Source organism: Microcebus murinus, chromosome 8 (genome assembly GCF_040939455.1).
Source record: "Microcebus murinus isolate Inina chromosome 8, M.murinus_Inina_mat1.0, whole genome shotgun sequence".
In the NCBI taxonomy this organism is placed as follows: Eukaryota; Metazoa; Chordata; class Mammalia; order Primates; family Cheirogaleidae; genus Microcebus; species Microcebus murinus.
This window is the reverse complement of record NC_134111.1, coordinates 79,538,083-79,564,426: the sequence shown is the minus strand read 5'-3', so window position 1 is coordinate 79,564,426 and position 26,344 is coordinate 79,538,083. Positions and strand designations below refer to the sequence as shown.

General features: G+C 38.3%; 1 protein-coding gene across 1 annotated transcript; it reads right to left on the bottom strand.

The window, feature by feature from the left end:
• Positions 1-203: 203 nt before the first annotated feature.
• CPO (carboxypeptidase O) lies at positions 204-26,344 on the bottom strand. The gene is made up of 9 exons (XM_012769123.2): positions 26,197-26,344; positions 17,055-17,154; positions 13,453-13,554; positions 10,932-11,036; positions 9,917-10,027; positions 8,621-8,711; positions 7,298-7,500; positions 1,460-1,544; positions 204-612 (listed from the first exon to the last, which is right to left on the bottom strand). The coding sequence occupies exons 1-9, from the start codon at positions 26,262-26,264 to the stop codon at positions 350-352; spliced, it is 1,128 nt and encodes a 375-aa protein (XP_012624577.2). The 5' UTR covers positions 26,265-26,344; the 3' UTR covers positions 204-349.

Genomic DNA, 26,344 nt, shown 5'->3' with positions numbered 1-26,344 from the left:
TCAGAGTGAGTTCAGCCAGGATCAACCAGCTGTCCTGAAACTGACTACAGATGCAGAAGCGAGCACAGCCAAGATCAGCAGAACTTCCTCCCTGGCCTATACATTGGCACCACTGTGTTTTAGAGGGTTTGGTTTGTAGCATTATTGTAGCAATAATTAACTAATATTGTACTCTTATAAAGTAATAAAAACTAATTACCAGTGAAACAAATTTTGAATTGCAAACGCAATTCTTCTTTATTGAAATAGAAAGTATTTTTATTAAATTATTTGGTTTCTCTACAACCACAGCACGCCTTGCCTCCAACCACATCCATGTCGCTGGGTTGAGTGGACTGGGTAGATGCACTCAGAGAAGACATGTGAAGGGCAATAGCAGGCTCAGCACCAAAGCGACAGATGACACCTTCCTGGTACTGCTCGAGGGCCAGTACTTTGCATGCACATCATCCAGGATCGAGAGCACGGCCTCCATGGTCTCCTCACAGGTGGGCTGCACCTGAGTTTCTGGCAGAATAAACCCAAATGTACCATTGTCCCTCAGCTCAAACGTGAATGAGAAGGGGATCCCAATGTCTCGCGCCCAGTCTCTTGAAGACCCTGATGTGGAATCTACAAGTGAAACATAAAGGCAGAGGTAGAAATCGTACTTTAAAAGGACAGATCCCTATAGCCATTTCAGGGAATAAAGATTCAATCAGTAAAATAAAGAAACTCTTTCAGACGATGGTCTCACGGATGGCTGTCTTTTCCCTGTCCTTGACAGGGAGTAAACCCCCTGCGGGCAGAGAGCACGTCTTATGCAGCCTCCCTGCCCCCCCCCCCCCCCCCCCCCCGGTACCCAGCACTGTGTCTGGCACATAGAGAGGTTTGGTTCAAGTTTCTCAGCTGAATCAAAGACTATGGAAGATAATAATGCAAAGCAAGAGTGAACTGACTCATAAAAAGGAACAAAACCAAAATGACCCACAGGGAAAATATCACCTAGGTGGGCCCATGGAGGGTGGAGGAGGTAGAGGTTGGGGCTGGGGAAAGCAGTGCATTTTCCTTTCAACTAAATTCTTTCCTTTTAGATCCTTTCTCCAGGCCCCACCCTGCCCTGCTTTCTTAGCCTGATGGGTCCTGTAGGAACTGAATCAACTGACCAAGGGTCAGTGGACAGTGTCCTTCCTGTTAACTCCTGTGCCTTCCAACTTGCCAGCTCTTTTTAACTGAAGCCAGGGGAAGTTCTGGTCTGAGCCAGTGCATTAATTTTTTTTATTTTAGCTCATACTTTATCCCTAGAGAGTATAATTCTGGATTTGTACAGACTGCCTTTTATCCTTGGTCATTTTGATTTGTACAACTCCCTGTTGATCCCAGAAACTCTTCTGTTCCTCTCCTGCCCACCTCACCACCAAAGTCCACTGACTTCTTTTGTGCCTTAGATACTATTGAAGAGGAAAAAAAAGATACTTACATAAAATATCTGCACTTGATCCAACTCTATAATTGGTTCCATACTTTGCTTTCAATGCATTTGCTGCCTTCTGTCCAACTTGAATCTGTAGGTGGGAAATGTAGAGACAGATATCTGGTGTTAAAAATAAATTCAACAATCCAAGGTTTGATATTTCGTCCCAATCCATCTCCAGAGTTTTAGAGCATCTTTCCAACTTCCCATTGGACATCTACATCCAGATAGCCTGCTGGTACCTCAGCTTCAACACACTCAAATCCAATTTCATCATCTCTCCCACTTATCTCCCACTAATAAGGCTGTTCTAACTTTCATATTATTTCTGGCCTTGCATGCTCTCCCAAATGTGCTTGTACAATTCTGCAGGTGTCCTTGATATTCCCTCTCTCAAACAGTGACCAAGTTGCATTTCCAGGGGCATCACCCTGTTTCGGACTCATTACCTCCGAATCAGTCTGTTGCATCTTCTAATGAGTTTCCCTTCCTCTCACCAATCCTTGTTCCATTAATCCCACCTGGCCTCCAGATGCAGTTTTGTAGCACGGAGCCATGATCACAGTCCTGCAGAAAAGCCTTCAGTGACTCCTGATTGCTCAGTGAATTACAAGTACAAGCTTCTCTCCCCTTATTTTTTGAGATCCTCTACATACACTCTGACCCCAACCCACCTTTCCAACACCATCTTCTATACATCCACCCTATTTTATAGCCAAACTCAAGTTTTCCTACTATTCCTCAGACATGCCCCACATTCCTCAGCCTCTCTACTTTTCCTCAGGGTGTTTTCTCTACCCAGAATCCCTACCTCTTATCTCTCTACCTGTTGAAATTCTACCCAACCTCAAAGGGCTTTCTCAAATGCCAACTTCTCCATCAGGCCCCGCCTGACCACCCCAGTTGGATTCTCTCTCTCCCCACTTGAGTCTCCCATAGACCTTCCTTCATACCTCTCTAGGGCTCCCTTATCTTTCCTTATAGGTGCTTGATACTTAACCTCTCATGGACTCACAGAATCTCAGAGCTAGAAGTCACACCTGTCCTCACATCCCCCACCACATCACCTTGCTACATGGAAAATCCCTCAGAACTAGATCATTGCTAATGTCTCTGGCTCGCTCTCAGCAGACCCCATCCTGAAATCAGGGTCACCGCTTGACACCCAAGTCTGTTGACTGTGCTCATTGATCTAATATACATCTTACATAGGACTGTTGACAGACCCTCTAAGTATTGGCCACCCTAGACTCTGCAGTTCTATATCCCACCCCCTAGATGGTATGGACCACTCCAACACCACCAACCCCCTTGCCACTCCCTCCTGGGCTGTGAGCCTCACTGCTGTAACCCTGAGGGCAGCCCAGCTGCACTTGCAGCTGCACCAACTCCCCTGACCCCTGACTTGTGGCGGGCCTAGTTTCAGATCCTTTCTCCCCCTTCCTGGCTCTGCACTGTCCAGCTGAATCCTCAGATGTCACAGGCTAGTGCTTGGGTAGGGTGGGGACAGGCCTTGTGAAATTCAAAAGAAACAACAGAGAAGGCAAGAGTGTAGGGTGTGTGAGCATAGGGATCATACATGGCAGTTGTGCGCAGCCTTCTTAAGGCACTTGGGACTTCCTGTGTGTGGCTAAGACAAAGGAAAAAACATTCAGTTGAACATATTTGCAAGCTTTTTGCCTTCTTTCCACACACTACTGGTAATTCTATCTTTGGCCATTCACCTTTTCTCTGTCTTCCTGAAAAGAGATTGAGTCCTCAGTTCATGGGTTTGTGTTGTCCAGAATTCAGACAGTGGACAGGAAAGGCCCAAGAAGCACAAGGCATAAAGCTTGTCTAATCGTTTGCAGGGGGAAGAGGCACAAAAGCTGTTTGTAGAAAGAAAAGGAAGTTACGAGAGAGGTGAGAATCAGAAAGGAGATTTCTTTTCTGCAGAAAGAAATTCTGGTAAGGAAATGGGAGTGAGGGGAACAAGATTTCAGGGTAGCTGCTATGTGTGATGAGAGGTAGAGATGAGGCCTGGGGAAAGCTTTGCTGATATTCACCAATTGCACTCCCTTTCGAAGTTCTTTGAGAGTCTCTAGTAGAGATACAAATTGCTTTTAATTGTTTTTAATTCCTATGTGTTTCTTTGAATGAAACTCCATGCTAACTGGGCCACTGGCGCCTTAACGTTTATTTGGGATATGTGGATCACCCCAGGCTACACCTGCCATCCACACAGCTCCTTGCTTTTTTTCTTTTCTTTCCTGCAACTCTTTCCTCTTCCCATAGCCAGCTTTTACTTACTTCATTTTCTATAGTTCCCTTCTCTCAACTTCTATATGTGGGGTGGGAAACAGTCTTCCCAGTTTCCCCTTCTTTGTTGACAAAAGGACTTTTGCATTTTATTTTTTTAGCAATGATTATGGGGAAGTAGACAGGAGTGAGAAATATACACAAGAAGTGTGCAGTTGTAATCTGTAGCTTAGAGATCTGGTCCTGTCTGAGAAGACGAAATGCAAATCCCCGAGACTGCTGACTCCATTTCCACATCTGGGGGTGGAACTCCCAACCGCTCTTTTCTCTCCTTCTGGCACTATATTGCAAGGCCACGTAGAGCCAATTTCTCTGCAGCCCTTTGTCTCAGCTTAGAGGTACTTCCTAGTAAAAGTAATAAAAGCTCCTCTGCCAGTCGTACATAACATACATTGCTTAAAACCTCTAGCCCACTTAGCAACTCCTTCCCTGCGCCCAGAGAATTTCCTACGGGCATGTATTCACAGGCAGGCACACGACAACGTTGGTTAAGGCCTTGGCATGTTGGGGGCAAGGGAAGGGGAGGGACAGCTTGAGATGGAGCACAGAGGATGACATGGAAAGAGTTCAAATGGAAAAAAAATGTAAGCATGTAAGACATTAGAATTCTTATAGCTATACTAATTTCCAGAGCAGTTTAGAGAGGGGCTATATATAGTCATGTTTCTCCTGCACACTGATTGCCAAGTTGTCTATCATGCCGTATAATATTTACCATGATTTCTATAAATTTTTGGTTTTGTAAATATAGAGAGATTAATTACTAGTCTCTGCTGGTTGTAAATAGTACTAGAAATGGAAATTTCCTTGGAGCAGTTGGCTTCATTCTATATTTTTGTGCACTCTATCAAAGCTTATCCCCCAAGAACCTAAAAACACTGCTAAGTAGCTTCGATAAGGCAGATGCGCATGTTAGAAAAATTTCCATGCTTTTTATTGAAAAGGCTTGGAGATGACTATTTATGAGAACTCTTCAGCACCTGGGACTGTAAGAGACACTGAATTGAAGGCATCATTCTCAATTTGATTTACCAATTTCTGCATATAGTACTGAGGAGTCGCCAGGAATCTCCTTCTTAGAGTCACCATCCAGTAGTGGCCATGTCATTGCCCCAGGTCCCTCCTGACTTCTAGTTCTCCCTAGCCTGGGGCTACAGGGCTCTAACCAGACAGCCTATCAACAGCATAAGACACTCTAACTTTTGAATACAAACTTTGCAAAATGGTCATGTATTATCTGTTTTCCTGAAGCAATAAGAGAATGAAGTACCAAGACAAATACTGGCATATACTAGCCTCTTTTTTTCTACTAGTGGGAAACCCCTTTCCATCAAATATCTACAATGGCCTGTCTTTGGAAATTCATTTGTGTTTGTCACAGATTCCTTTAAGCAGAAAGTAGAAATCTACAACAAATATCACAGAAACTGGGGATATTCTGGGCTTCCTGACCGAAATCTCTATTTCTATAGATTTCTTTATTTTAGAAATAGAACTTCCAAGGCTCACAAAGCAGGAAGAAATAGCATGTAGCTGACTGGGAATCTAAATTGATAATGGCTCCTAGAGGTTGCTAACCCTTTCTGAGCAGACAGAGACAGTGTGAGGTAGTAGGATCATGAGTGTGGCCTCTGGAGTTCAAAGACATAAGTTACAGCCTGGACTCCACCACTTCCTGTTTAGAGGGTTCTGGAAATAAAGTTAACTCAAGGTTGCAGTTTCCACATCTCCAAAGTGAGCTTCATATATTGCCATGGGGGTCAAATGAGATAATGGCTGTAAAATCCCTTTGTAAATTGTAAAGATTCAGGCGAATGTTAGTTATTTTCATATTTTGCAAAATGATCATTTAGTACAAGTATTCCTGGACCAAGAGAGGAAAAAATAATTGCAAGAAAGGTATTTGCGTGGTGTCAGGTGTTTTTGACTAGTGGGTGAAGGGCTCCCTCCAGCAAAGATCTATGGTGACTTTTCTTTTAGCATCCAAACTTTGTGTTTTGTGGGTCATGTTCCAGTGGGAGAGGGATGGGTGGTGCAACCTAACCACAGGGTCACCAGGCCTCTGTAGGTATTAAGAGCAGAGCGAGCTTAGCCCCAATTCATCCCAGAATTTGCTATAATGAGGAGTGTGTTTAAAAAAATAAACAGAAAATAATAAGTTTTGGCCAGAATGCAGAAAAATTGAAACCCTTGCTCACAGTTGGTGGAAATATAAAATGGTGCAGCCTCTATGGAAAACAGTATGGTGTTTCCTCAAAAATTAAAAATAGAATAGAATTGCCATATGAGTCAGCAATTATACTTTGAGTATGTATCCCAAAGAATTGAAAGCAAAGTCTAAAGAGATCTCTGTATACTCATATTCATAGCAGTATTATTAACAATAGCCAAAAGATGGAAGCAACCAAGTGTGCACTGATGGATGGATAAGATAAACAAAATGTGATATATACATACAACGAAATATTATTCGATCTTAAAAAAGGAAGGAAATTCTGACATACCCTACAACATGGATGAACCTTAAGGACATTATGTTAAATGAAATAAGCCAGTCATAAAAAGATAAATATTGTATAATTCCTCTTTAGGTATCTAGAGTAGTCAAACTCATTGAAATAGGAAGGAGAAGTGTGGTTGCCAGGAACTGGCACAGGGGAAAATGGGAAGTTGTTGTTTAATGGGTATAGTTTCAATTATGCAAGATGTAAAAGTTCCGGCAATTGCTTGCACAATAATGTGAATATAGTTAACACTACAGAACTTGTATACTTAAAATGGTTAAGATGGCAAATTTTATGTTACGTTCATTTTACTACAATTAAAAGTTGAAATAAAAGAAAAAGAAAACAGATATTACAATTTGCAATTCTAAATTTACCCTCCCTTTGACTTGTATCTGCTGTCCTTTGGCTCACATAAGGGCAAAGAGCCCAGGCCTTTTCAGCAATTCTGCCCACCGGTGCTTGGGTAAACACAGCTTCAGAGAAGGACCCAGATAAGACAAAACACAGTTTCCCTGCCACGGCTTGCATTTCACTAGCACTTCCCCTTACAAATAATCCTAGGCAAATACTGGAAGAAGAGCTTAGAAGAAAATAGAGCATTGTGTTTAGCAGAGAAGAGAGCAGATATTATTTAGCCATGTTATTTTAGATATGCCATATTCCACTAACAGCTGGCAAGTTCTTTAAAGCACGGTTCAAAGCTGTAATTGCTGAACGGAGCTGCAAGAGAATTTACAGAAATGAAAGCACATTCCTGCAGATTATTAACATAATCATCTCATTTATATTATAGATGAATACCTAAGATGTCTCCCAACTTGACACTTTATGAAACAGGTAGTTAATTAATGTAGGTAAAGCAGCGTTTAACCTGAAGCCTTCCCAGCAGGCGTCTGGCAAGGTGCAAAAGCAGGAAAAAGAAAGTAAGGATGGGCAGAGAGAACAAAAAGGGGGCTGGAGCCCAAATCTTGGAAATGGAAATCAGAAAAAGGAAGGCAGAGGTCCCACTATGCCCTATTATAAGGCATTGTGGACTTACCAGTTCTTCGTGGTTACTTGATTTATTTTGGGTGTAGCCATAAGGTGTGAGAATTAATTGCCCATAAGAGTGCATGGTCAGGAAGCACAAAATGTTGTTCTTCTTGCTCTCTACAAAACTGGAGACAGCTTTAGTCTCTGGTTCGGACACTGGTCCTGTCCCACAGAATGTTAAATCTTGGCAGTTTCTAGATGCACCAATACCTGGAACATATAGGCAATCACAAAGATGGTTTCATGATTCTCAGCTTGGAAATGACGGAGGGCAAAAAGTCATCCTTACTCAGGGCATCTGTGGGGGAAATCAGGGCTTACCCTTGGTTGTCTAAGTGCTGGCTAAATTAATCACTGATAGGATAGTCATTCTAGAAGGAACTCAGAAAGGCAAGAGGGCTGATGTTAAGATTTAGAAGCAAATTCCATACTTGCATGGCCCAGTATAGAAGATGCAAAATGAAATGACATTTCAACAATCTTTTACTTAAACCTATGGTGGGCCCTGAAACAAATAGCTGGGAGCCAGTTCTTGGGGTCCTCTGCTTGAATCTCATTAGAGCTACTTGGCAAGGACATAAGTAGCCTGCCTTCCTCATTAATAATAATAATGATTAACACCTCAATAATAATTAACAGGTGCTCAATAATAATGACTAAGCACCTCTTATATGCTAGGTACTGTGCCCAGCCCCTCCTGCTGGCGTCACATTTAACCACAATAGCCTACTGATAAGGAGGGATTATTGTGACTCACATTTTACATAAGAGAAAACTAAAGCAGAGAGATGAAGCAGTTTTTTCCAAGACCACACAGCTGCCAAGTCTTAACGTTAACCCCTGCCGTCTGGTTAATGGCAATGCTCTTAACCATTCCTGCCTCTTTATTTGCTTCCGATCCATTGGGCATTTTGAGATTCAGAAACATGAAAATGGCATAAATAGAAGAAAATGTTTGCTTTGTTTACTGCCTACCCCCTGGTGTAAAATAATACGCAAGGATAATTTTCTGATTTTTGTTTCCTTTATGATAATACATATATTTAAAAACAAAGGAATGGACTGGGAATATAGTCACACTGGTCAAGGTCTACTCTGTCTTTGTATAGCCAACCTCATTTGAAGAGAGTCCTGCACACAAGTGTTGATGTCTCTCACCATCTAGATAATATCATCCCTTTGAAGGGAATAAAACTGCTCAGGAAGCCTGGAAAGCTGTATAAAATTAGATGTTTATTTTCCAAAATTATATCTTTAGTAATGTGCCTGTTTTGTCGCTTCTCAGCTCTATTTATTTGTTCATCAATTCAGCTACTAAAAATGTACTTACTACACCAAGATACATTGAAATTTCGATTGAGATCCGACCCAAAACATGTGCCATTATTATGGGATGAGCGGGATTTCCTCCAAAGACGATCCTGAAACAGAGGAGCAGAGGGCTGTTGCCATGATAAGGGTTCATAAATCACAGCGCTAGTGATGAGAGGGGGTCCTTGAACATGAGCAATGCTTCCTAGGATTATCTGGGAAAACGTGCCTTTAACATTCAGAATGTTAAGTCATCATTTGTGTGTGTAATGTTTAGCCCCGCAGATGGGCTAGCAAATCCCAAACAGGAACATCTGTATAACCCACGGTGTACATACGTGTACACGGTCCACTTGGAGGAGGTGGCGTGGCCTTTTCCTCGCCGGCAGACTCACAGTGTCTGTGGATGTGATCTGCTTACTCAGGGAACACTCCAGAGGCATGTTTTAACGTCCAAGTGATACAGGATGAAAGGGAAATAGCTTGACAGATGGAAAAGGCCATTCCAGGTGTATCAGATAAGGGCTCTGCACATTTCTGGATGCCAGAGACTGATGAGTGGAGATGGGGACAATGACAAGTGTCACTAGACAAGCTCAGAGGGAGACTTGATTCATTCACCAGGCCAGAAAGGCTGTTCCAGAGAAAAGGGGCCCCTGCCAGGCCTTTGGGGGAGTGAAGGGAGAAGGGGGGCAAGGAAAGCTCTCTAGGAACACGGGCTCTTATTTGTGGAGTGATATGCTTAGAAACACTTTACAGAGAAAAGTTCCCTACTACATAAAAAGCCTTTATGAAATATTTGCCCATGTGTGGATGATCACACTGAAAAAATGTAGGCTAGTGTCTCCAATAAATTCTGTGGGGAACAAAAGAAAAATGTAGGCGGGTTTTGTATTTATACACGATTCATTCCCCTCCTGCTTCTAGAACTGATTTGAATTATCCACTTCAGGTTGGTGAATGAATTTTTTTTTAAATCAATACAATCTTAATTGGGTGGCAGGAAATCCACACACGTTAAGAAGATAGAGGAAGAGAAAAGTTTAGTCAGACTAGAAAACTGGGAATATGTCAAAACCAAACAAGGAAAAAAAACCTGTGCTGGACTTCAGCTCTAAAAAGGCATTAGGCTTCCTCAGTCCTAGACTTGACTTAGATTGTTTGCTTAAAAAACATTAAGCATACTATTACGCCAAATGGGGTTTCTTTCTTTACATAGGTACAAAATATTTTTATAGCTGGAATGGCTGAGGTTGAAGAATGAGTTGAGCTTTAGTTCAGGAATACACCCCAAGACCAAACTCAGTGTACTTACAGTCGTCCACGTGTAGATATAACCGTCTATGTTAAGAACGGGAAGCACATAGAAGTCCAGGTTCCTAAGGAACCCGCTTATCCTTGAGTTGTCTTTATAGTTTTGTAGAATCTGAGAATTAAAGAAACATTCAAAATGATTCTGGGTAGGAGTCTTTTGTCTCTTAATTTTCTACCAATTTTAACTTAATTCTAAGAGGTGACTGCACATGACACCTCCACCCTCAGCCCTCAGCCCTTCCTCAGTTGTCTTATCCCATAGGTAGTGTAGTGGTTCTCACACCTTCTCATGTGTCACAATCACCTAGAGAACTTGATAAAACACAGATTGCTCCACTCTGCTCTCCCTTACCCCTGCCTAACTTCTCACCCCACCCCCCAACCTCTGGGCATTTCTAATTCACCAGGTTTGAGATGGAGCCCAAGAATTTGTATTTCTAGCAAGTTCCCAGTTGATATTGATGCCGTTGGTCTGGGGAACTACTCTCTGTGAGTCTTGTGTGTTTGTGTTTCTAAAAAGACTGACCCCAAAGGTATCCTGTATTACTTTTAAAGGCTTCTTATTCCCTCAAGGGAGGGGAATAGGTAATACACACACATTCCCTATGTTAGGTATTTTTCATATGCCAAATCTTTTAATCCACACAGCACAGCCACCAAGTAATCACTTCATATTCCTTTTACAGATGAAAAACTAGGGGTCCTAGTGTTAGAAAATTTCCCCAATACTAGGCAGAGCTAGGATTCAAACTCATCTCTGACTCCCAGAGTGTATCTTCCTCTGTCAATACATTTAGGTATATTTACCCTCCAATAAAAATGATTTTGCATACACTAGAAAGATATCAGAATATTAACTCAGTTATCAGTGAAGCTACTGATAATCCCATTTGACTTGAGGTGAAAGTTTAGCACAGTAAAGAGTGCATTGCTAACATGTGAAAGACGCATGTTTTCTAAGTGACAGGTATTTTATGGGGGTGGTTTACCATGATGAGGAAGCAAAAGACACTTACTTCTTTCACAAACCATTGGCAAAAAGCCGGGGCAATCCATTCCCTGGCGTGAATTCCACAGTCCATCCAAATGATCTTCTTGGGGTTGTTGGATGGTTGGCTGATCTGGAGGAGACATCCGTGCTCTATTACCAAACAATCGCTTATTATTGTAAGCCACTGAGCAAAGTTATCAGATTTTTTTTTATTCCCCTAGAAGTCCCTTTCTCATTCTGCTCTGTGGTTTCAGGAAGGAGGGTGTCTCTGATGGAGACACCCTCTGGTACCACGCTCGCCTCTGCTACCGCTGCTCTCCTGCCGGTTTCCTTGGTGGTGGTCCTCAGGACCATGCACTGACTCCCAATGGCACCTGCCCCCAAAATGGTCTTCCCTATACTCTAAGTCATTCCCTGACTATAAATAAAGGCATTAAACCCTGCAAGCCAAGAGGCTAAATCTGTACAAACCTTAGAAAACCTTTGCACATAAAGTTCACGCAGAGTGATAAAGTGCACAGGAGGTAATGTTCGAGAATCTAAAGTATTTAAAAATGAATCCTAATCTGTGCTTAAAGTTCTTGCAACTTCAGACGGATCCAAATACGCAATCTCCTGCAACACTTACTAAATCCCCCCATTCCCCTCAGAGACTGCCCCACTCCCGGCCAGCCCGGTCTTCTTTCCTCTCTCCCACTTGTTATTTTTGTACATTGGCGCAGCTGCACTCCAGCAAGAAAGATCCCTCCTCTTTCGGAGAACTGGGGAGGTGGGAATTCATCCAGCAACTGTGGGATCTCTTTGGTGTAGAAGACACTGTGAATACGCCCATGTTTGTAACAGCCACATCTGTTTTGAATTTGTAAATGGCCTAAACCAGTGCTATTTGTTGAAAGCCACTGGGAGCTGGGCTGATGAAGGCTCTCTTCCTCTTTATGGAAAACTTACAAATTGAGATAAATACATGGCTGGAACTATCATCTTTAAGCAATTTTCTCCTTTAGCCTCACCTATTTTTCAAAGCTGCCAGGACAATTCCTAATCCACCTCTTACCTTAATTTTCTCTTATAATTACCCCTTTTATGAGTACATGTATGTTAATTGCATGTTTATCTTTATTGCCTCTTTATTATGTCCTCATTCTATTCTTTATAATATGCTCTGGGCAGAGAATGTTTAGTTTTCTTTTTGGCTGCTCTAGCTCAGAGGTTGGGGGCCTACAGAAAATTAGATAGGCAAGTGCCCCGTGCTTAATATATCGGACCAATCTCCCACAAGATCCCTGAGTAAATTCTATTTCAGAGGCAATATATATATATATATATATATATTTTTTGTAGCTGTAGATAGCTCTCAAAGTTGGGCCTGTGCTTTGTAAATTAACACATCTGCACTAAGTAGTAAGAGGGCAGTGAACTGAGTAAGCAATGCTAGTTCTTAATGCCAGGCTACTTTGGCAGTGGCTCTTGAAGAGTGGTCCCAGACCAGCAGTGGCAACGTCACCTGGGAACTTGTGGTTCTAGAACTTGAGTGCGTGTCAGAATCACTCGAAAGAGAGCTCAATAAAACAGATTGCTGGGCTTCCCCTCCACCCCCACCTCCACCCAGGGTTTCTGATTCTGTGGACCCCATGGGGCCTAAGAATGTGCATGTCCAGTAAGACCCCAGGTGATGTACATGCTTTTGATCCAAGGACCTCCCTTCGAGAACCACTGGTTGGTATGTAGGTTGTGAACACTGGTTACATGTTAGGATTACCTGGGAAGCATTCAAAGCATTCCTGGGCCCATCCTGGAACTATTAGTTCAAGTCTAACCTAATTATGTGGGGCCCAAGCATCAGGATGACTCGGTGGGTCCCTGGGTGATTTGAATATGCAGCCAGGATGGAACACCACGGGTCCAGAACTGGGAGCCCAGAGGTCCTGGCCCTGGGCAAATTATGGCCATTTGGTCCCAGATGTTTTTTGTCATGTCCCATGCAAAAAGGGGTAGGTGACCCTGGAGACCTGGTTATCTCCTGGCTATGCTGCTATTTGGCCTGTGACCTTTCACAAGTCCCCTAACTCCTCTGGGTCTTCGTTCCCTTAAGCATGAAAAGAAGGAAGAAAAAAATGAAGGTTTTCTATGGTTCTCAAACATTTTTATGGAAAAAAATTGTGTTTTTTTAAAAAGAACATTTTACAAAAAAAGAAATAAAACAACAACTCAAAATACAGATTAAAAGTGAGCCGTCTCTGGTAGGAGCACAAGTGGGCATTGTCCACATCCGGGCTATGCTGTTTTTCAGTCCTGTCCCTGTGGTCCCACCAAGCTGTCCCAGTTCTCTTTACCCCTGAATGTGATTCCACCCAGATGATTAAGCCATAAGCATCTAGAAGTTTTGAATTGTAAAAGCCCAGTTTGGGACGGAAAAGGCAAAGTCTCTTTGTATTGCTTCTTTTAACCTTTTCCAAGTTTATGGCTAGAGCCATTGAGTAATAATAAACAATATCCTCGGGTTGGGTAATTCTCTCTGCAAGATAATTCTTGGCCTTCTTACTCACCTTCAGATAATACATAGACCGGGCCTCATAGGTCATTCCTAGGAAATGCTGTGTCACCACTTCCGGGTATGCCTCGCTGATCTGGCTCATCCACCAGTAGATCTGAAACAGCCAGGGAGGACTGTGGCTATCAATAGGAACATCGTATGCCTGCCTCTGATTAAGATGAATGTTTCTTTCACTGAGACATTGAACTCTGCACTCTTTGCTCTAGATTGCAACAGCTGTGTGACAAACAAAACAGAAAACTGAACCAATGAATTTATTACATCCTGCCTTTCCTTTTCTTTAAAGATCTACTCTCCCACTAAGTCTTTAGGACACCTTGTTGAACTTCACAAATAAGTTGCTAAGAATTAACAATTTCAGTAATCTGCCAGTAACACTTCTGAAATACTGTAGAACAACAAATCCTTCAAATCACCACCAGACTTGGCTTTCATGTGGCACACAACCATGCTAGAAATTCTAGGTTAGGCTTTTTTTGTAGGAACTTCTTCTGTCTTTATGGATCCCAACAATATCCTTTGCTAATGCCTGTGGTTCCAAGATTAGGGAAGACCTGGGTATGCCTTTCCCAGAACATGCCAACAGAAGTTTCTAAATCAAGCCCCAGTTAATCATTTTGATTCAACAGAGTAGACCTGAATATGTGCTGATTTAATTATAAGTCTTACACCATGCTTAGAAAGTCTTATACCTTGTCCTGGAAGTCCATAACTTGGGGGTTCCATAAGGGTGAATGTAATCAGAAAATTCACAAACATAAGACATATTCAGATAGTCATCAGCATCTCATGGGATACCTATCACCTTCAATTTCTGTATTTCTCAGAATTGACATCTCTGAGTAACAACAACCATGAGTTATGGCCAATAATAGTTAATTGGTGATAACAAATATCCTACTGGAAAATTTTTGTTTCTCAATTGACATTCATCTTAGCATAGAATATCTGTAGATAAAATGCATTATTAAAACAGTAATAATACTTAGGTGGGAATATTTTCAATTTAGTCTATTAACTGAAAGATTGTCACATGGGTATCTGTGTGCATCTGTGACTAGGTTAGATGCAGATGCCTTAAGTCTGGGGAGAGCTACAAATAGCAGCCAGTAGCAGCAGCAGCTGTTATTAGGTCATTAAATATGAAATGCCTGATTTTGGATCAAAAGTTTCATTTATTATATCTTAAACAAGAAGCAGTACCATTAATCAAAGTATATGCCTAAACTGTGGACACAGTTTTGTCATCTTAATGGTAGCTTGTTTATGTCAACAGTGAAGAAGTCTGGAGAGTGAATGGGGATGAAATCACAAAAGGCATTATGTACAGTTTGTTGAGAATTGAATATTTTTCCTTGCAAGAAGTGGTCCTAAGTATGGAAAAAGTGGTAGTCAGTTGGTGCAAGTTCTGGTGAATATGGTGGATGACAGAGAATGTCCAAGTCCAGCCTCTGTAGTTGAAGCAGTGTTGTTTGTGCGACATGTGGTCAAGTGTTGCCTTGCAAGAGGATTGGTCCATCTCTATTGACCAATCTCACCTGTTTAATTGCAAGCATCCTTATCATTTCATCCAATTGGTGGCAGTAGCCATCTGCTGTAATCTACTGACCAGATTTCATGAAGCTGTAGTAGATAATACCAGTGCTGGATCACTAAACAGACATCATTAGCTTTTTTTGATGAATATTTGGTTTTGGACTGTGTTTTGGTACTTTATCTTTATCCAACCATTGTTTCAAATGCTTGCAATTGTCAAAAAGAATCTATCTTCTATTACACATAACAATAGGTGTAGAATAGTTTATCTTTATGTCGTGACAGCAAAGAAAGGCAAGTTTCAAGACGATTTTTTTTGATGCTCATTTAATTTATGTGATATCCATCTATCCAGCTTTTTTTTACCTTGTCGATTTGTTTTAAATGGTCTAATATTGTTGGAAGAGTAACATCAAACCTTGTTAATTTACATAGGTTGAGATGGATTTGCTTCTGCTATAGATTTTAGCTCTTTATTATTCACCCTGGACTCAGGTCATCCATGTGGTTCTTTTTAAGATTAAAATCACCAGAATAGAACTTTTCAAACCATCAACATATTTTGTGTTCATTAGCCACATCTTTTTCAAACATTTTGTTGATATTTTGAGCTGTCTGCACTGCATTTGTTCTATAACAGAACTCATACTTGAAAATAACACAACTTTTTGACTTATCTATGTTGTTACAAAAATTGTTTTCAAAACAACTTGGAAAGATAATCACAAATCAAACTATGTGTTTGAAAGAATGAGATGTACCTTCACAATAAAAATAAAAAAAGAAGTGTCAAGTCAGAGAAATCAACTGTTAAACTCAGTACTTAAAGAAATCGGACATTTCATACTTAATGACCTAATAGTTGTTGCTCAATCAGTATTGTAGTGGTATAGTTTATTTCACTTATTCTCACAACAATGCTGCAAAATAGATACTACTATTCCTGTTTCACAGATGATGAAACTGAAGATATAAGAGATTAAATGTCTTGGTCAAAGTCACAAGTGGCAAGCCAGGTGTGAGCCCATCTCTGATACAAGAGCATAAGGTTTCCATGGGCCAGACTGGACCTTGTTCAAAATCATAGAACCTTCAGTACTTTGGGTGATTGTTACAAAAGAAAATATAAATTCTTTCTTGCACTCTTTGAAAAAATTCTGGAAAATATCAGTATATTCCCAAATGTTGAGAGAATAAATGGGTAAAGCTTTTTTGAAGGACGACTTGCGTGTTTATACCAAATATTTATATATGCATATACTTTGGCCCAACAATTCCATTTTTAGAAATTTACATCTCAAAAAATGCATAATGTCACACACACACACACACACACACACACACACATACACGTAGCTAATTTTTCACTGTATCTAGTTTTGGAAACCACCAAACTTATCTTAGTAGCTGCACAGATACATGTCTTTGATAAAACAGTTTTCTCTTAGTAACAACTGCTGCCCATGCCCCTTGCATCCTACAAGAAATACTATGTTTCCAGCTAAATCTGATTCAATCAGAAGGCTTCTCCACCTCACATCTCACACCCATATAAACACCAACCCTGCCCCGCTTAAACCTGCAAACAAAAACAAAGGTTAATTATTTCTGGTTCATATTCACACTAGCAAAACTTACTCATTGGGATGTTCTTGTCCTCCTTTTCCTTATTGTTATTAATTTGCTTTATTTTATTTTTTTCGAGACTGGGTTTTGCTTAGTCACCTAGGCTAGAATGCAGTTGTGTCATCATAGCTCACTGCAACCTCAAATTCCTGGACTCAAGCAATCCTCCTACCTCGGCCTCCCAAAGTGCTAGGATTATAGGCATGAGCTACCACGCCTGGCAATTTTCCTTTTTATTTCATCTCACCAGATTTTGCAGCTTCCGTGGTGGTGGCCATGATGTTTGGGAATCCCTTGAATTCAGGCCACAGGCACATCCTAACACCCACATTTTGAACCTCTCTAATCCATGGATACTAACAGTGAACCATCCGCTGCCCATCCTTAAGTAGGCTGTGATACCAAGACCTGCCCCAATGAGTCCTTGCTCACCTCCTCCATGGTGTGGTATTTGTTATAGGAATAGGTCTCCAGGCTCCTCCGGGCACTCACTGTCTTGTCTACAACCTCTTGTCTGTGTTGTGCTAAGGATCTACAAAGGAAAGAAAGACAAAAGGCAGTGATGAAACTGGGATATCCTCAGGGCTAGAAGGTTGATGGAAAAGGCTGTAGAAATCAGCATGCACAGGACTTGAAGGACAAAAGCCAGTGTTGGAGTGTTGGCCCTGTAACTTACAGATTGTGAGACCCTGGGCAGCTTTAGAGCCACTCTGAGTGGCAGTTACGTCTGTAGGGTGAGGGCAAGCATTCCAACCTTACAACCTTAAAAGGAGGCTAGGATAATTTCCTAAGATGTTGAAGATAAAAATACTTTTAAATAGGTAAAAAAAATAATAACTAAAATTTGTTGAACCAAAACTTATTATGAGAAAATGCACTGTTCTAAGCAATTTAAATTTCAGTGACTTTTCTCTAAAACTCTGAGATAAATTGCCCTTACTATCTCCATTTCAGAGATGAAGAAACTGAATCCCAGGGAAAGTGTTACTGGGATTTAAATTCTAACAGTCTGCAATATTAACCACTGTACTGCATATAATGGTGAGAACTCATCTTTATGCAATGGTTTATCTTCTTTAAAAAATAAAATTTATTTTTTAGAATACTTTTAGGTTCACAGAAAAATTAAGTGGAAAGTACATACTGTTCCCATAAACCCCCTATTTTCACACACACAACCTCCCCCACTATAGACATCCCACACCACAGCGGTACATTTGTTGCAAGCAGTGAACATACACTAACACATCATTATCTTTTCCAAAGTCTATAGTTTACATTAGGGTTCACTCTTTGTATGTTCCAAGGGTTCTGACAATTGTTTAATGACACATATCCACCTTTATAGTATAATTCAGAATAGTTTTAATGCCCTAAAAGTCCTCTGTGCTCTGCAAATACTGGTCTTTTACTGTTTCCATAGTTTTGCCTTTTTCAGAATATAATATAGTTGGAATCATACAGTGTGTAGCATTTTCAGATTGGCTTCTTCTACATAATAATATGCATTTACATTTCTTTCCTATCTTTCCAGGGCTTCCTAAGCTCATCTATTTATTGGTGCTGTATAATATTCCATTGTCTGGATATACCACAGTTTATCCACTCATCTACTGAAGGACATCTTGGTTGCTTCCAAGTTATGGCAATTATGAATAAAGCTTCTATAAACATCCCTCTACAGGGTTTTGTGTGGATATATTTTCAATTCATTTGGGTAAATACTAAGGAGCACAATGGCTGGATCATATGGTAAGAGTATGCTTAGTTTTGTAAGAAGCTGTCAAAGTATCTTCCAAAGTGGCTGTACCATTTTGCACTTCACCAGCAATAAACGAGAGTTTCTGTAGCTCCATATCCTTGTAAGCATTTGGTGTTAGTGTTTTGAATTTTGGTCATTTTAATAGGCATGTAGTAGTATTTCATTGTTGTTTTAATTTGCAATTCCCTAATGACATATGAGGTAGAATATCTTCCCATATGCTTATTTTGCCATCTCTATATCTCCTTTGGTGAGGTGTCTGTTCAGGCAATTTGTCCTTTTTTTCTCCCAACAAGATAGCCTTTTTTTTTTATTATTTCAGAATTATTAATTCTGAAATATTTCAGAAATATTTCTGAAAATAATATTTCAGAGTTATTATGGGGGTACAAATGTTTAGGTTACATATACTGCCTTTGCCCCATGTGAGTCAGAGCCCCAAGCATGACCTTCTTCCAGATGGATCGCACCACACCCATTAGGTGTGAATATGCCAATCCCCACCTCCCCCATCCCATCTGCCCAACACCCGATGAATCAAGTTTTTCTTTTTCTTCTTGATGAGTTTTAAGAGTTCTTTATATATTTTAGATAACAGTCCTTTATCAGATGTGTGTTTTGCAAATATTTTCTGTTTGTGGCTTGTCTTCTCATCCTCTCGATGTTGTCTTTTGCAGGGTAGAAGTTTTTAATTTTGATAAAGTCCAGCTTATCAACTATTTCTTTCATAGCTTGTACCTGTTGTGTGGTATCTAAAAAGTCATAGCCATACCCAAAGTCATCTATGTTTTCTCCAATGCCATCTTCTCCACTGCCATCTCGGTTTCATAGTTTCTCATTTTACATATAGGTCTACGATACATTTTGAGGTAATGTTTGTAAATGGTGCAAGGTCTGTGTCTAAATTAACCTTTTTTTTTGCATGTGGATGTCCCTTGTTCCACAATTACTGTTGAATGAACTGTCTTTGCTTTTTTGTCAAACATATTTTTGTGGATCTATTTGTAGGCTCCCTGGCTCCCTATTTTCTCCTTTTGATCTATTTGTCTTTTTTTTTCCCAATATCATATTATCTTGATTATAGTAGCTTTATTTATGTGGATCTATTTGTAGGCTCCCTGGCTCCCTATTTTCTCCTTTTGATCTATTTGTCTTTTTTTTTCCCAATATCATATTATCTTGATTATAGTAGCTTTGTATTAATTCTTGAAGTTGAATAGTGTCAGTCCTTTAACTCCATTCTTCTCTTTCAATGTTGTGTTGAGTATTTTGGGTCTTTTATTCTCCTTATAAACTTTAGAATCAGTTTGTCAATAACTATAAAATGACATGCCGAGATTTTGATTGAGATTGCATCAAATCTATAGATAAAGCTGGGAAGAACTGACATCTTGACAATATTGAATCTTCCTATACATGGACATGGAATACACCTCCATTTATTTAGATCTTCTGGGATATCTTTCACTAGAGTTTTGTAGTTTTCCCCTATATAGATCTGATATAAATTTTGTTAGATTTATACCCAAGTATTTCATTTTGGAGGGTACTGATACAAATGGTAGTAGGTTTTTAATTTCAATTTTTACTTGTTAATTGCTGTTATATAGGAAAGCAATTGACTTTCATATGTTAACTTTGTATCCTGCCACTTTGCTATTATATAATTGCTTAGAAGTGTTTATATTGTTGATTCTTTCTGATTTTCTACATAGATGATCATGTTATCTGTGAAAAAAGACAATTCTATTTCTTCCTTCCCAATCTGTATACCTTTTATTTTATTTTCTTGTCTTATTGCATTAGCTGATACTTCCAGTACAATGTTGAAAAAGAGTAGTGAGAGGTGACATTCTTGCCTTGACTGATCTTAGTGGGAGAGCTTCATGTTTCTCATCATTATGATGTTAGCCGTAGGAGATGTTTTTTTATCAATTGTAGAAGTTACCCCCTTTTTAAAATCATGAATGAGTGTTGGATTTCCTTAAATGCATTTTTTATGTCTATTGATATGACCATGTAGTTTTTCTTCTTTATCCTGTGGATGGGTTGGATAACATTAATTAATTTTTCAATGTTGAACCAGTCTTGCATATCTGGGATAAATCCTGGGGGTGTATAATTCTTTTTATACATTGCTAATGTATTTGATTTGATTTGATTTGATAATATTTTGTTGAGAATTTTTATATCCATGTTCACAAGAAATATTGATCTATAATTTTCTTTTCTTGCAATGACTTTGTCTGATTTTGGTTTTAAGATAGTGCTGGTCTCATAGAATGAATTAGAATATATTCTCTCTGCTTCTATAATATTTCTAGAAGATATTGTAAAGAATTGGTATAATTTCTTCTTTAAATGTTTGCAGAATTCACCAATGAACCTATCTGGGCTTGGTGCTTTCTGTTGTAGAAGGTTATTAATTATTTCTTCAATTTCTTTAATAGACATAGGTTTATTCCAATTGTCTATTCATGGTTTATCTTTTAACAGTTTAATAAAACTATTCAGGGCCTTCTCTGTACCAGATACTGTGCCAATATCTAAGAAAAGACATTTATACACAGTATATAATTTTATTCTCACTACAACCCTGTGAAGTATTATTATCCATGTTTTACAAATGAGGAAACTGAGACCAGGAGAAATTAAGTAACTTGCAAAGAGTCACAGAGCTAGTAAGTCATATAGCTAGCATTCTATAACTAAGTTACAAAAACATTTGATGAATGTCTTAGTTTCTTAGCTGAAAGGCCTTATTTAAGCAGCAAATGGGATTATAGTTTTATTGTAAGCCCATAATAATTCATTCACCCAGCAAATACTTATAGAGTGATTACTATGTTAATGGCATTGAGGTATGTGCTTTTGGAGATGCCAGGTTGCAAACTTTTGTATAGTGATCTTGAATTGCAAGGAAATGTGTTAGAGAGCTAACAATGTGTTAGAGAGCTAACATATAGCTGATGTTTCAATGACTTTTATCTATCTTCTTACATTTTTTGACCATTCACAGTATTGTATCTTCTTCTTTAAGCATTCATTTCTTTATTTGTAAAATGGGAGGGATAACTGTATCTTCCCAAAGGAGTCTTCTGAGGATTAAATAAGCTAATCCATTTTAAACAATGAATGCAATTTCTGACACCTAGTCAATTCCTAATAAATGTTAAAACACAGTAGTTCAAAGTAAATGCCCTATTTAGCTGCAATGATATTAAAAATAAAAATTGTACAGAGAATAATTTAGCCATCTGACTGGTATTGCCCTCAAATAACACCAAACTATAAAATGTTTTGATAGAATTAATTAAAACTCAAGTTCCATTCATATCTACATAACCCCAATAATCAGATTGACTAAATTTTAATTTTTTTACCTGATTCATTTAGCAGAATGTACCATAATAAACTACTATAATGAAATTCAATTTCACCACATAATTTCACTATTTTAAAATTAGTGTTACATTTATTATTGTCAAATGTTAGTAATATTAATAATAATTTGGATTCAACAGAAGCTGTTTGTCCTTAAAACTCTAAATGCTTCATTACATTATTGGATGAAGTTTGGCCTATTTAGCCTGTCCAAATGAAAATCTCATGAGATAGGATTATCTAAATGATTAGTTAAAACAATGAAAATGAATTTTAGAAGGAGATTAAAAGAAACAAATGTTATTTAAAGTATAACAGTATGCTTCTTTATGTTATTCAGGGATTCATTTCTAATACCACTGGTTGGATTTTTTTTCAATAAGCAAGAGTGCTTCAGAGTGAGCAATTTTAATATAAAAATATATACCGGTGTGAGTAATATATTGAGGTTGATAGCTTTACAAAAGACTATTATTTTATAAAAAACACATATATTCCCTAGTGTGTTTAAAATTAATAAAAATTCAATCTTAACATAAATTTCCAGGAGCACAATTTATGTCTTTATAAACTAATCAGCATATATATATGTATTATATATATATATTTTATAATAACACCAGCTAACCTTTATTGAACACTATATGTCAGGCACTGGTCAAAGCACTGTATATTATCATATTATTTAATCCATTAAACAACCCAATGGGAATGTACTCTTACTATTTTATGCAAAATAGTAATACTTTATGCAAAAGTAGTAACAGTAGTAATAGAAAATAAGATTGCTTTCTTGTAGAGTTTAAACTCTACTTCAGACAATAAGACATAAACATGTGAAAAGCAAATAACTTAGCCATTAAATAACAAGACGTGAGGTGTGATATGCTAGTTTTGACTAACTACCAATTAAATGGTGCTTAGAGTGTTTTAAGATTAGGAGAGGAAGAATTCCAAACTCAGGCATAGCCAGTGATAATAACAATCAACATTTTTCTAGCAATTACATATGCAGAACTATTCTAAGAACTTGATAGCTCTATGTATACTTGCTTAATCTTAACAACAATGCTTAATGTAAAATGGGAATCCATAAGGTAAATACTATTATCCTACATATTTTTTTCCTAAAGATTGTACATGGGCTAAAATATTCTTTTATTACATCCTAGAAAACACAAGCGAAATATTTATTAACCCATTTTTAAAATCACTTACCTCTGATTTGGGCTATAAAGAGAACAAAAATTAGTATCAGCATTGTAAAGTCACTAGAAAATAATTTCAACCCTTTTTCAGAATGGGAAGAGGAGAAGGAATGAAGCCAATGAAAAGAATCACTTTTCAGCCCTTCCCAGTCCCTCATTCCTCACACTGGCTCTTTTGCCTGTTGCATCTTGCTGGGAAAGGAGGTCATTGGAGATGCTTTCACAACAATATGAGAACAAGGATGATGGCTAGTCTTCCCTTCTTCACAAATGTCCGGGTTTTTTCCTTATTGTAGTTATCGACTCAGTGAGGTAGGAAAGAGAGTGCGCTAACAAGCAGGGTTTGCACCTGGTGAATTCCTATTTCAATTGGGCTGGGATTCCCTGGCAATGTCACAACAGGGAGGGGAATAAATTAAATGTGACTTAACACCCTCAAGCACCAACATTTGGCTTTCTCCCAGCTATGGTCTGCAAAATGCCTACGTTGCTTCCTAAGCCCAGCGTTGAACTACTGTGTCCAACTCGTATGCAAAGAGCAAATGGTCTGGGACTTGAGTGAAAGCCCCTGATATTAAAAGTGCTTATCATTTTTATATGAAAGTAAAACACAATACTTAAACCTCAGAAACACTAATGCTTTGTTCAAATGAATGTTTAAAACATATACTTGGAAAAGGCTATTCCCTGTTTCTAGGCAATTTCTCAGGTGATGCATAATACATGTGGAGAGGGGAGGAAAAAACTGGCTAATCCCCCAAATTACCACCAGTCTCATCTCACTGATCAAATGAAAAGATTATCCTACTTTGTGTACTCTTTTTGAGCAGGAATTCATAAAATGTTTAACAGAGAAAATGATCCTTTGGGGTGCATTATTAATAAATTCTGCAGATCAAAGGTGGTCTGATGGAATTTTGAGTGGAATGTATCAAGAAGCAAGAAAAAAAGAATGAATATTGAGGCAAATTTTGTATTTTAAATACTTAGTGAAGAAACAGTCATATGAATATTTCATGATAATAACGTATTTTCAAACTTTATTTTTCTGCTTACAAAATTAGCATATGCTTAAAGTGGAAAATTTAGAAAGTGTGGAGAGGAGAAAAAGAAAGAGAAATGTAGAAAAGGAGAGGAACAAATAGTCCTAATAATCCCACCTCCCTGAGCTAATCACTGTTGCTATTTTGGCAGATTTCCTTTCAGTCTTTTATCTGTGCATATATTTTTCTTAAGCAGAGTGTAGATTATATCTCTAGACAATTTTGTATTCACTCCTTTCTATTCTATATTCTACCAGAGACATCTCCTCAAACCAATGAAAACTGTTTATAAACATTGTATTTAATGACTGCATACTATTCGACAGTAAGTATATATTATATAGTATCATTTATTTAAATATTTTCTGCCATGCTGGATATTAAGGCTGTTTCCCCCATTTTTGCCATTGTAAATAATTCTACAGCTAATAGCTTTTTATATAAATCTTTGTTCTTATTTTGTATTCTGCATCTTTCTTTTAGCACAAAACATGCATTTCCCTATGCCATTAAAATTTTTCATGATTATTTTTCTAATGAGTGAATAATATTTCATTGTCATATATCACATATCAACATTTACATAACCTAATATGGGATGTTTAAGTTGTTTCTAAATATTATAATATTTATATTATAAGTAAAGCTGCATCTCAGGGCATAAAACTCCTTCCATAGTTTAGTTTATTTCTTCAGTATAGATTTCCAGAAGCAGGGAAAGTAGGCCCAAAGCTGTGTGACTTTTAAGGCCCTTGATATTTTTTAACAGCCTCATTTTTTTTCCTAGTCTCCCTGTACAATATGTAAGAGCCTTTGCCTCTGATCTAGGATCTCAGAAAGGAAAATAAATGCACTATATATATATGAAACCAAGTAAACAAATGGGAAAAATGAGAAAGAAATATTCAAATACGTTTTGGGCATCGCATAGATCCTAAACTCTCTTTACATATCTGAAATCAGACTGTCTATAGAGAGAACTGACAAGCTGAGGTCGCTCAATTATTCTGGGGCAAAAATTGGGGAAGGTTTCTTTGTCCTGTGACGCCAAGTTCATTGAAAGATTTCTTTAATCATGAAGCAAAAGAGGAAACACCCATTATAACCACACATACTTCATGTGATATACAAAATGAACAAAATAATGAGCTATGTATGAACAAGGGAAAATATGCTTTCTATAAGAGACTGCACACACACACAGAGTTCAATATATATTATATATTTAGAGAAGTGATTATTCATTAAGAATAGGGAAAGACTATAAAAGTGGGCAAGTGACATGAATGGGCAATTTATAAAATGAGTCATAAATAAGACAAAATATTTATTCTTATTATAAATCAACACAATAAAAAGGAAGTCAACAGTGGGTATTTTTCACTTGTCAAATTGCCAGACACTTAAATAGTGCTTTCATAAACTATTGTTGGAAGTGTAAACTGATACAATCTTGCTAGAGGGCAATTCAGCAATGTGTAGCAATATCCTTAACTTTTTCTCAGCCTCTGACCCAGTAATTTCACTTCTTACAACATATATTAGAGAAATAATCAAAGATTTGCAAAAAAAGGAGTTTTATATAGCTAGCTGTTCATCATGGCATTATTTGTAAAAATGAGAAAGAAGAAATTGACTAAATGACAAAACATTATTAGCAATTGCAATATGTCTTTAATGAATTATGAATGCCATAGGAAAATTTCTGTGATACAATTTAACTGAAATATGTCAGTAATAATAATGTATACATAATTAGCTATCTATCTAGCTATCCAAAAACATTAACAGTAATTATTGCTAGGTGAAATTATTTGGTAATTTTAAACATGTTTCTTAATAATTAAAATAATGTGATTTGCCTACTGAGAAACTATGAAAATGAGGGCTATAGAGTTTTTATTATAATTTCCTTTTTCCAATCACAAAAGTTGACATATCTATTGGTATTTGTCATACATTGTACAAGGAAATGTTTGTTAGAAATTTATTCATTTATTCCAGTATTATTAGAAGATTATTATTATTCAATGATAAAGATTCAGTGATCTTTATTACTCTCATTTTATGGTGGTGTGTGTGGGTAGGAAGGAGGGAGAAGCCAGCTGCACTGACTTTGAAAACAGCATTCCATTTAGACAACCTCATAGTAGCCCCTCTTCCCACTTTCCACTCACCTATTATATCCCAGTCCCCCAGGAATGAGCAGCCCCCAAAGGTAAAGGGTCCCAAGCAAAGACTTCATTCTTCTGCAGAGAAAGCTGGAAAATTCTGGGCCTCTCTAGCAGCTCAGTGGATCAAGTGTCCCTGAGAATGCATGAGACT